The following is an 11,769-nucleotide window of genomic DNA, read 5'->3' on the forward strand; positions in this document are numbered from 1 at the left end:
AAAAATCATCGTTTTGCGTGCAACTTAAAATTTAACGAAACCAACCTCTGAACCACGCTCGGGGTTTTATTCTGAGCGTTTTGATATATATATTGATTACTTTCGAAAACTGGCCCCGACGGACGCAGAGAAACGCGAGAAACTGGAATCAGAGAAACGGCACGCAAATCGAGGCAAGATTTTAGCGTTTCAAAGGTCAGATTTTTCTCACTTTTGTGGCTGAGTGTGGGTCATAGTAAAAAGGGAAAGTGGGCCCTTTTGGCTCCACTCAAATAGGGACATGTGGCAGAGCTTGAATAAAATAATGGAAAAAGGGAAAACCCTTTTTATTTAAGACCAAAAAGCTTTTGTCTCTCCTCACTCAGCAAAACAGAAAATTTCAGACAGCTCTCTCTCTCTCCCTCACGTTGCCTTTCTTTCTCCCTCATTCTCCATTGAAGCTCCACACAAAGCTCCAACCTTTGGTGCTCATTTCTGCTCCAAATCGCGAAAGGAGGGCACTTTTGGAGTCGTGAAGTGCGTGGCTACGAGTGGGACTTCGAAATTTCAGGTTTGGGTGGACTTCTTTCTCTCTTAAATTTCGTGGGTATGGGGTTTTGGGAGATATGATGGGTAGTCTTGCTAGGTTTCTGCTGTGTGATGATTATTTGTGAAGACATTTGTTGAAAGCTTGTTGAAATTTCCATGTTTGAATGAGTTAAACATACCCATTCTGTTTTAGGGTTTTTATGATGATGTTGGTGATGTTTACATGCTGAAATTGCTGATGGAAAACTGTTAAAGATGAAGGGTAGAACTAACCTAGGGTTAGAAAGTGAGAATGTGATGTTATGAGTGGAAAAAGAGTGAGGCTTTGAGAGTTGGAAGGCTAAGTCTGAATTCTGTGGTAAATGGAGGTTAAAGTGAGTTAATACTAGCTTGAAATGTCATTTAGGACTTGGGAGAAAGCTTGGACTGTGCTAGAGAGAAAAACAAATGATCAAAGTGAATAAAGAGCCATTTCTAGGGCAAAATTGGGTGTGGAGGAGTCAAATTTTGATTCGGTGGAATTTTAGGTGTAAATTCAGTTTGAGCAAGTTTAGATTGATGTTATGGACTTGTGTGAGGTGAGAGTTTGCTTCAAATTTACCTCATTCTAAATTTCACTTTTCAAACCTAGAAAACCCATTGAATTGAGGGGTTTTGGACACCTAGATTCTGTGTTGCTGTGTTTTGAAGCTTGACTTTGGGTTAGACATGATTGATACATGATTTGGGACTTGTAGGATTTGATTTGGGCAAGATTGGATGAGGGGAAGTGTGGTTTTCGAAATCTGCACTTTGTGCAGATTTTTGCTGTGAAATTGTGCAGCTGAATTTTGCACAAGTGCAGAAAAATGCTTGTGTGTGATTGGTTGTGGAAAGAGTAGTGCAGAATGAGTTCTGGATGTTTGCTAGTAGATCCCAACGGTCAAAATGTAGGATTATGCACTATAGACTTCCAGTAAAATTTTGGAGTCGATCCAACGGTTAACGAATTGGATCGAAGGAATTGTTACTGGGGTCTTTAAGTGAGAAAAGCTGTGATTTTGGTTAGTGTGTTGAGCAGAGTTTTTCTGCCTTTGCCCTGTTTTGCTTGGCTGTGATAGCTTGTGCTGTTTAAATGTTGTTTTGCTTGGATGTTGTGGAAGCTTGGGAGGATTGATGGGGACCCGGTATTGAGAGAAACGAGGATATGGGCTACGTGGGAGTACGTGAGCTCAGTTGGAGGTGGGCAACAAGGGATGGTGGGTTTATGCGCGCATTGTGGATGTGGAAAACTTGTTGTGCACCATCGACCGACCGCCACCTAGTACCACATGTGATGGGTACCCCATAATCCTACAAGCCTGAGATGAGGAAGTGTTGAAGGGTGAAACTTCCTGCTTTTATTGTTGACCACAGAGTGGTACCTGGAGATATGTCGCGGGGGTCAGGAGACCTTGGGGACGTCAGGTGGGGTGCTATTGCCCAAAACCAAGCTTGACCAATCCCGACCCAACCCGGGCATAGTCGGTCAGTGAGAACCTGTGATGTACCTAAACAGGCGAGCTCCTGGCAGTCAACAGATAAAAGGAACAAAGACCACAAAGCAAGGAGGCTTGTGGTGGCTGGCCAGCTGTGAAACTTGATTGATATGTGAGATATGGTCTCTGGTAATCGATTACAAGGCTTAAAAATGAAGACAGGAGACTAAGATGGTCTCTGGTAATCGATTACCACGGGGTGTAATCGATTACCAGGCTTGAAAATGAGGTCAGGAAGCTAAGGAAGCCTCTGGTAATCGATTACCAAGGGGTGTAATCGATTACCAGGCTTAAAAAGGGAACTGGGAGATGGTGGAAGCCTCTGGTAATCGATTACCAGCCTGTGTAATCGATTACACAGAGGAATGGGTCACTGGTAATCGATTACCAGGCATGTGTAATCGATTACACAGTGCATTATTGCATATTTCATGTTCTGAGGCTGTGTAATTCAAGTTTAGCCTCTAGTAATCGATTACCAAGGCTGTGTAATCGATTACCAGAGATGAAAAGCCTTAAAATACCCCTTTTAATTGCATGTAGTGGTTATGAGATGCATTGTGTGGCGGCATAGGTAGATTCTTGTGAAAGAGTCTACCCTTTTCTTTTCTTTCTTGTAGATCGTGATGGCGGCGCAGCTAATCCGTGATCGAGTAGAGATGGAGTGCCTAGAGGGAGCTTGGGAGACCCTCGAAGGCAACACGAGGTGCCGATTTCGGGGCACCATTCGATTCACGGCCACTTCTTTGGTGCATCCAGATGAACCTGCACGGACGCTTCAGCGCACGGTGGAGTGGATACTACCCACGCCTACACCCTATCGTCTAGTGGAGCCCGTCCAAGTGATCGAGGTAATGTCATCCGAGGAAGACCCTCAGGAGGATCCCGAGGAGCTACCTCCTGAGCCTGCTATGGATGCTCTTGACTTTCTAGAGGGCGATGAGGACCCACTTCTTGAGGTGGATTCTCCCGAGGAAGTCATGTCGGCATCTGAGGCAGACTCTACGGAGGATAGTGGCCCGGGGGAGATGGCGATCAGCGGAGGCTCTTCATCATAGTGGACAGGTCTTCGGATTAGTTTTGTATACTTTTTGAGGGTGGGTGTATCTAGGACTGACTGTTAGGTTTACTCTTTTGCTTTTGTATGGGTAGATCCGATGTATAGGAATTTGATGATTGTATACTTGTGGCTGAAGCCACCACTATGGACACCTTTGCTCTGGATGACACTATATATTTTGTAAAACTCCCATATTTTGGACAGCTTTAAATGATGAATGCATTTGTGATCAATCTTGTTATTTGAAAAGAAAGCATTAGTAACTTTATTTGCAAAAGAGTTTATCGACTGTATTTTATCCTTTTATTTTCACGTGACGACCTAAAGTAATGGCTGGTATATTCTTCCTTTTGAAACAGCAAAATAATTCAGAGAATTATGAGCGGTAAGAAAGAAATGACTCCGAATAGAGTTGTGAACTGGCCATTCAGGACTCTATAGTGAGGATTTTCCTTCTAAACCTAGTTATGGTGAAAAGAGAAAGAAATGAAAAAGAAAAAGAAGAAAAAAAAAATTAACATGGTTTTTGTTATTTAAATTATTACTATTAAACCAGTCATTAACTTAGGGACGCCACAACTAGAAGGTTCAATACATGATTGTTCTCCAAGGACTCATTGGGATCTCTAAAGTCTTAAAATCCTTTGTAAACCATGGTCGCAACAATTAATAAATGTGGATTAAAGATTTGCATCGTAAACTCCTGTGTTGTGTCTTTTACTTCTTAAGAACATACACTCTCGATCTTGCCCACTGAATCCTGATGCAAGCTCCATTGGAGCTTGTAGGCCTAGGATCTTCTTCATCAATGGACTCCTTTGCTTCTTGGAAGATGAATGGCAGCGGAATGGAGAAAGGAAGAGAGAGAGGAGACGCCACTTCAAGGAGAAGATGAGTCTAGAAGAAGCTCACCACCATAGGAGGCCATGGATAAGAGCTTGGAGGAAGAAGGAGATGAATGAAGGGAGAGGGAGAGAAGAGCACGAAATTTTGTGCTCTAAAAGAGCTTTGAAATCTGAAGTTAATATTCAAATGATCAAAGTTGAAAAAAATGCACACACATGACCTCTATTTATAGCCTAAGTGTCACACAAAATTGGAGGGAAATTCAAATTTCACTTGAATTTGAAATTGAATTTGTGGAGCCAAACTTTGGAGCCAAAATTTCACTAATTATGATTAGTGAATTTTAGTTATGGTTCAGCCCACTAATCCAAGATCAATTCCAAGATTCTCCACTAAGTGTGCTTAGGTGTCATGAGGCATGAAAAGCATGAAGGACATGCACAAAGTGTGACTATATGATGTGGCAATGGGGTGTAGTAAGCAAATGCTCACCTCCCCCTCTAAAATTTAATTGGATTGGGCTTCTACCAATTCAATTAAATTTATTTCCAACCACACACATCAAATATCCACTTAGTGCATGTGAAATTACAAAACTACCCCTAATAGAAAAACTAGTCTAGGTGCCCTAAAATACAAGGGCTGAAAAATCCTATATTTCTAGGGTACCCTACCTACATTATGGAGACCTAAATACAAGGCCCAAAAATAATGAAACCTTAATCTAATATTTACAAAGATAAGTGGGCTCGTACTTAGCCCATGGGCCCGAAATCTACCCTAAGGCTCATAAGAACCCTAGGGCCTTCTCTTGCATCTCTGACCCAATCTACTTGGAGTTTTCTATCCAATGCCCTTGCAGGGTAGGATTGCATCAAATCCGGAGCCATTTGGCCTGATCAATGGGGTGCCGTAAGCGTTTAAGTAAAACTGAACAAGATAACGCTTGTTTAATTGTTGCACTTAAACATCCAAATCATAAGCATGCATGCATTCACATCTTGTCATCCTGTGAATTTGAGGATTAATAAAGAGTCATTTTGAGTGATGGTCAATACCACACCAAAATTGAGACAAGGGTAAGTGAAAGGTAATGCAGACATTTTGTGGTGTTGTTTCACATTTTGTTGCATGATGCCATTTCCTTTGCTCAAAGCTTAGGGGTAAGTATGAGCAGGTGCTAGGCCCATTTCCTTTCTCGAATTATATTTGAATTCACCTAAGTTTATTTGCAACCATAGGATTTTAGAAAATATATGCCTAACAAGGAATAATCCAATTTTTGCAAAGGGGTTTTGAAAAAAAAATAAAAAAATTAAAATTGGCTCTCCTGGGTGAGTTGAGCTCACCTGGGCGAGCGTGTTTGATGCAAAAGTTAAAAGAGGGGCGGGGGGGGGGGGGGTGAAGCCATTCTTCACCCCGTTTCTTCCCCAACCTTACGGGAGCTCGAATCCAGCAGCCCCCAAGCCCTCATTGTGCGTTTTTTCTTTCATTCTTTGCATTTTTGTTCATCTCCTACAAGCAAGTACCATCTCCCTTTGAATTTTGGCTTTCCATTGTGATATTTTGGTGCTCTAGTTGTCTATTTTTGCAAATTTTGTGAGACAATTTATGTGTGAATCCATGCTTTGTTTGCTTGATTTGGGGGCTGTAAGGGATGGCCATAGGCCTACCTTGGATTCTAGTATGAATTGGCATGTCATATTGTTCCCGTTCCTCACTTTTTCATGCTTGAACATGCGCCCACCAACCGTTCGGTGAAATGCCTGAATGACCTTTGCATGTCATATTGTGAAGTTTGAATTGTGGAATGAATTTGTGCATGTATGGCTGTCATTTGGAAGGTGTGGGCAGCTTAAGTTGTTAGAATAAAATGCCAAAAGCATTACTTTGGCATAGGAATCTAAGTTTTGTCTTGGATGCAAAAATGCATGAATTGCATGAATATGGGAGCATGATTGTTTGGATTTTAGACTAATATACGGACTGGCTACACTATGATAGGCACCTTGCGTCTAGGTAGCTAAAATGCTTTTAAAAAAAATGTATGTAATAAAATAATACATGCACCAATGTATGATTTTTTTCTAATTACACGTTGACACTTGCATTTGGTGGAAATAAATATGCACCATTCAAGTTTGTTTGGCTTTTGTTGTGTTTGAGATAAATGAAATGATGATTGGTATTTCATGCAACTAACTTTGTGAATGTGTCCTCGTAGGAAATGGCTCCAAAGAAGCTTCCAGCTAAGAGGGCAAGGAAAGATGCCGCTGGAGAAGGTTCCAGTATGGCCCCACAAGTGGATGTGAAGTTTGACGGACATCGGTTCCGAAGTGAGGAACACCAGCACCATTTTGAGGCAATTAAAGGTTGGTCGTTCCTCAAGGAGAGGCAGGTCCAGTTGAGGGAATGAGAGTATGCCGAATTCTAGGAGGAAATTGCCAGGAGGCAGTGGACTCAACATGCGGCACCCATGGCTAAGTATGATCCATAACTCGTCACGGAGTTCTACGCCAATACATGGCCCACGGAGGAGGGAGTCAGAGACAAGCGCTCCTGGGTGCGGGGCCAATGGATCCCCTTTGATGAGGATGCCATTAATCGGTTCCTGGGGCATCCGTTGGTCCTGGAGGAGGGCGCCAACACTATGAATTCAGACAGAGGAGGAGCCAGGCCTTGGGGTTCGATGAGGAGGCCACCAGTCAACAACTGTGTGTTTGTTAGTTGCTATTTATGAGTAGTTTTATATTGAATATTTGTAAGGAAATAGCGCGTTACCTCCAATTTATGGTTGTTTTTGTAGGAATTGTTCATATTTTTCTGTTTAGTGTGATTTTATAGAGTAGATACTCCCATATTGTGAATTAATGTTGAATCCAACTCAGTTTCAGGCCAAAGGATAAAAGGTTCAAGTAGCTGATGACTCGCTCAGCGAGGCAGATCCACTTAGTGAGTGGCATCTGCTTAGTGAGGCATATAACTCGTTTAGCGGGTTGGGAAACCCTAGAAGAGGATCAGTTAGAGATGTGCTCGCCCAGCGTGCAACCAGCCCGCCCAGCGAGGTCGTTGTCTCTTCTCGCGCTTAGCGCACCCAGTCTCGCTAAGCCAATCTCGCTAAGCGAGCCATTGGAAGTTGAAAGGTCCAAGAACCTTTAAAACACTGAAGTTTGTGGAAATATGGGAGTCTTTTGGAGAGTTAGAAAGACCACACCAGAGGAAGCTAAGAAGACAGAAAGGAAGCAGCTGAGAAAGCTTAGGTTAGAAGGAGTGAAGTCTAGGGTTTAAAGGTTGTAGGAGACATCCTCAACCATCCTTTGCCATTTTCTTTCACTCAAAGCTATTCCTTCCTTGTATTGAGAGTTTGCATTACTTATAATGGAAGACTAAGCCTCTTGGTTGGGGAGTTCTGCTGAAACCTTGATGTAACACTCTTTCACTATCTATTTAATGTTATTTTTATGTGTTCATTGCTTCTATCTATGCTTATTTTACATGCTTGTGGCTTGATCACCCATTTGTATGTATAGTTAGGATTTTAGCATTGGGAAATGCTTTAAAGTCTTAGAACTTGGTAGAGCAAGCTAGAAATCTGTATGTCTAGGAATGGAGTGCAGTCATCTAGTCTATTTTATGTTGTAGACTTAATGCAACTCTTTTAGACTAAGTTTGTTGAGGGATCAAGGACGAAGATTAAAGAGAGTAAGGCTCATTCACTAGAGGAATCTTGGTTTGAGTAATTTCTCAGCATAAGAACACTAGGATAACGTTAAATAGAGAAAAATACATTTTAACATCAAGAGAAATTCAGTAGAACGACCCAACGCTTCTTACTTGATAGTTTTCACTTCCAAAATTCTAGATATTTAGGTTATATTCAAATAGACTTTAGTACATAATTCAACTTGATAATTACTTTGCTTTTAATCCATTCAGATGTCTGCATACTGGATGTACAGTGTTTGAGTGAAACAAATTCCCTAAGGATACGATACTCGGTCTTACCGTTTTATACTACTTGAGCGAATCGGTACACTTGCCGACCACACACGAACAAATTTTTGACGCCGTTGCTGGGGAATTTCTTTCCACTTAGATAGTATAGTTCAGTTTGGAAACATTTATTCTTTATTCTTTGAGTAATTTTGTGAATAGGTAGTTAGAATTCAATTTTCCCTTGACTTGGTTGACTGTTGCTCTGTTTAGTGCTTCTTGTATGCGAGGTAATTCTTCAACATGGAATTTAGCTCCACTAGATTTGGAGATTGAAGCTACTTGCAGGAGAAACAATGTAGAAAGGAGGAGAAAAGCTTTGCAAGAGAGGACAACACAACCAAGTTCGGAGGGAGCTCATTCGTTTGAATCATCTTCAGCATTTCCAACAAACTTGAGGGAATCCGAAGTTGGTGCGTGTGAAGCACACATTATGGCGGAAGATCAACCACAGAGGGTTACTCTTGAGGACTACTCCAGCTCTATTGTGCCGTAATTTTTCACAAGCATTGTGCGACCGGAAGTCCAAGCTCATAACATCACATATCCCCATTCCTTGATTCACCTGATTCAAGGAAATCTGTTTCATGGTTTGCCTAATGAAGACCCTTAGGCACACCTTGCAACATATATAGAAATCTATGATACAGTGAAAATTACAGGGGTGCCTGGTGTTGGAAGATGCAGTGAGACTTAGCTTGTTTTCATTTTCTTTGGCTGGAGAAGCCAAGAAGTGGCTGCACTCTTTCAAGGGAAACAACTTAAAGACATGGGAAGAAGTAGTAGAGAAATTTTTGAAGAAATACTTCCCAAAATAAAAAACAGCTAAAGGCAAGGCTGCTATTTCCTCATTCCATTAGTTTCGAGATGAACACTTGAGTGAAGCGCTTGAAAGATTCCATAGTTTGCTGCAGAAGACACCAAATCATGGATTCTCCGAGCCTATTCAGCTGAACATTTTCATTGATGGCTTGAGACCGCAGTCCAAGCAATTGTTAGACGCTTCTGCTGGAGGAAAGATAAAATTAAAGACTCCTGAAGAAGCAATGGAACTTATTGAGAATATGGCTGCTAATGATCATGCTATTTTGCATGATAGAACTCATGTTCCCACCAAAAGAAGCCTGTTAGAGCTTTCTTCACAAGATGCAATAGTTATGCAGGTTGGAGGTTGCAGCATATATGGAGGAGCGCGCATGAATCTGGCTGTTGCATACCCCTAGATGATGCTACAAAGGAAGTGAATTATATAGGGAATCAAAACAAATAAGGATTCCATGTAGGTGGTTTTCCAGGTTACCAGCAAGGTGCAAATTTTAATCAAAATCAGGGGCAAGGATGGAGGTCACATCTAGGAAATCAATTCAATAAAGACCAAGGAGGACCATCCAACAGACCTCAGAATCAAGGGCCTAGCTTGCATGAAAGGACCGTTAAGCTGGAAGAGACTTTGGCTCAGTTCATGCAAGTTTCAATGTCCAACCATAAGAGCATTGAGTCAGCCATTAAGAACCTGGAGATTCAAGTGGGACACCTAGCTAAGCAAATAGTGGAGAATTCTTCTAGAGGTTTTGGAGCTAATACAGAGAAAAATCCCAAGGAAGAATGCAAGGCTGTCATGACTAGAAGCAAGAAGGAGACCATGATGGAGATGAAAGTAGGACTAGTGATGAGAAGGAGTTAGAAGCTGAGAGAGAAAAAAAATGAGGGAGAAAAAAATAAATGATGAGGAGGAAGAAAAAAATGAAAAAAGAGAGAAAATGAGGAAGAGAAAAAGACAAAGAGTGAGGTTGCCAAAGAAAAGAAGAAGGAGGTTGTTCCATGTACAGGGAAGGAAGCACCATATCCATTGGTGCCGTCTAAGAAGGACAAGGAACGACACTTCGCTCATTTCCTTGATATATTTAAGAAATTAGAGATAACTATTCCATTTGGAAAAGCCTTGCAACAGATGCCACTCTACTCCAAATTTCTTAATGATCTGCTGACCAAGAAGGGAAAATATATTCACAGTGATGATATTATGGTGGAGGGAAATTGCAGTGCTGTTATTCAGAGGATCCTTCCACCAAAATACAAGGATCCAGGGAGTGTCACAATCCCTTGCTCAATTGGTGTTGTGTCAGATGGAAAAGCCCTTATTGACTTAGGAGCTAGCATTAATTTAATGCCTCTATCCATGTGCAGAAGGATTGGAGAGCTAGAAATCATGCCTACAAGAATGACATTGCGGCTAGCAGATCGATCAATCATAAGGCCATATGGTGTAGTGGAAGACGTGTTGGTCAAAGTGCATCAATTTACTTTCCTTGCAGATTTTGTGATAATGGACATTGAAGAAGACACTGGAATCCCGTTGATTTTAGGTCGTCCCTTCATGTTAACAGCCAACTGTGTGGTTGATATGGGGAAAGGTAATTTGGAAATGAGTGTGGATGACCAAATGGTGAGATTTGATTTGTTTGATGCAGTAAAGCACTCAATTGACTGGAATGTCTATTCCAAGATGGATGAGATTGAGAATGAGATAGCTCAGATGGCCAGAGCTAAGATTTCACAGGACCCTTAGAGGTAACACACGTCCAGCTAGTGACGTTAAGGAAGTAATCACTGGGAGGCAACCCAGCTTTTTCTTTAATTTCTCAATTGTTATTTTTTGTTTATCATTGCATATAGTCAGGTTGCAACTAATTTGAGATTGCTAAAGTAAAACATCAACATGTTTTTTGTATGATAAAGGGCTTGGCAAAAAGCTTCTCTGAAGCAATGGATGAGGAAAGAACTTAGAAAATTTTTTCAGTCACCCACTCGCTTAGCGCGCCTCATGCGCTAAGCGAGACATACCTCATGCACTGAGCAAGTAGAATCTCTCACTAAGCGCGCCAACCTCTACCCATTGGCTAAAGGGGTCTCGCTAAGCGAGCCAATTGCGCTAAGCCCAAAAATCTCTCTGGAATTGCATTTAATGGAATAGGGCTAAGCAAGCCAGCTTACTAAGCATGCCATAGAGTCTCGCTAAGTGTAAATCACTCTCTGCCTGGACCTCCATGTCAATTAGGCTAAGTAGGTCATACTCGCTAAGCCTAAAACTCTCTCTAGAATGGCATAGCGCTAAGCAAGCCTATCTCGCTAAGTGTGACCCCACTACTGCATCTTGAGGAATTTAATCCGCTAAACTAGCCATGTCCCGCTTAGCGGAAGTTGCAGACCAATCAGAGCTGCATAACTTAGGTGAGTGCTTGCTTAGCGAGTCACTCGTGCTAAGTGAGCCATTTGAAACTGCCAAAAATAAAACATAACTGCCTTAGGTAGTTACTTTTGCACTATCATATAACCTCCTTACTCTTACTGCATGCAATCAGTGGCATTTTTGCATTGTACTCATAATCCATTTCTGCACCTTGCCTTCATTTTGCTCACTTTTCTCTGCCATCCAAGTAAGTGCTCTACTCCATTGTCATTTTAATTTCATTTTTGAAACCTAAGGTAGAAGACACTTTACTTTCTCTGTGATTTTTTATTCTGTGTTGTTGTTGCTGTTGAGTAGCTAGTTGTTTAATTGTATATTATTAGGGCTTTAGTTTAGCGTATAATGTAGGTTTATTGAAGGGTTTTGCTTAGATTTCCTATGCCTGAAAGTGACCAGGGAGTTGAGGCTTCGAAGCCCCAATTTTTTCTGGAAATTTTGATGTACTCGCTAAGCAAGTTCGTCCATTTTGGATGAATTTCTGGGTTTTCAGATGAACTCGCTAAGCGGGCCCTGTGCTGCTAAGCGCGTTCATCATTTTTGTTTATATTTATGCATATATGTATGAACTTGCTAAG

The 11,769-nt window shown here is 41.5% G+C and overlaps 1 protein-coding gene across 1 annotated transcript; it reads left to right on the forward strand.

Annotated features, from left to right (window-relative positions):
• The first annotated feature begins 9,418 nt into the window (after positions 1-9,418).
• LOC102666103 (uncharacterized) lies at positions 9,419-10,513 on the forward strand. Its single transcript, XM_006603322.1, has 2 exons — positions 9,419-9,601; positions 9,698-10,513. The coding sequence occupies exons 1-2, from the start codon at positions 9,419-9,421 to the stop codon at positions 10,511-10,513; spliced, it is 999 nt and encodes a 332-aa protein (XP_006603385.1).
• Positions 10,514-11,769: the final 1,256 nt, after the last annotated feature.

This window comes from Glycine max, chromosome 18, assembly GCF_000004515.6.
Source record: "Glycine max cultivar Williams 82 chromosome 18, Glycine_max_v4.0, whole genome shotgun sequence".
Taxonomy (NCBI): domain Eukaryota; kingdom Viridiplantae; phylum Streptophyta; class Magnoliopsida; order Fabales; family Fabaceae; genus Glycine; species Glycine max.

Excerpts from the sequence above, each read along its gene's own strand:
- LOC102666103 (XM_006603322.1), top strand. The coding sequence starts at position 9,419 with ATGTCCAACCATAAGAGCATTGAGTCAGCCATTAAGAACCTGGAGATT. Across the intron at positions 9,602-9,697 it reads AGACCATGATGGAGATGAAA|AGAGAAAATGAGGAAGAGAA; the intron begins GTAGGACTAGTG and ends AAATGAAAAAAG.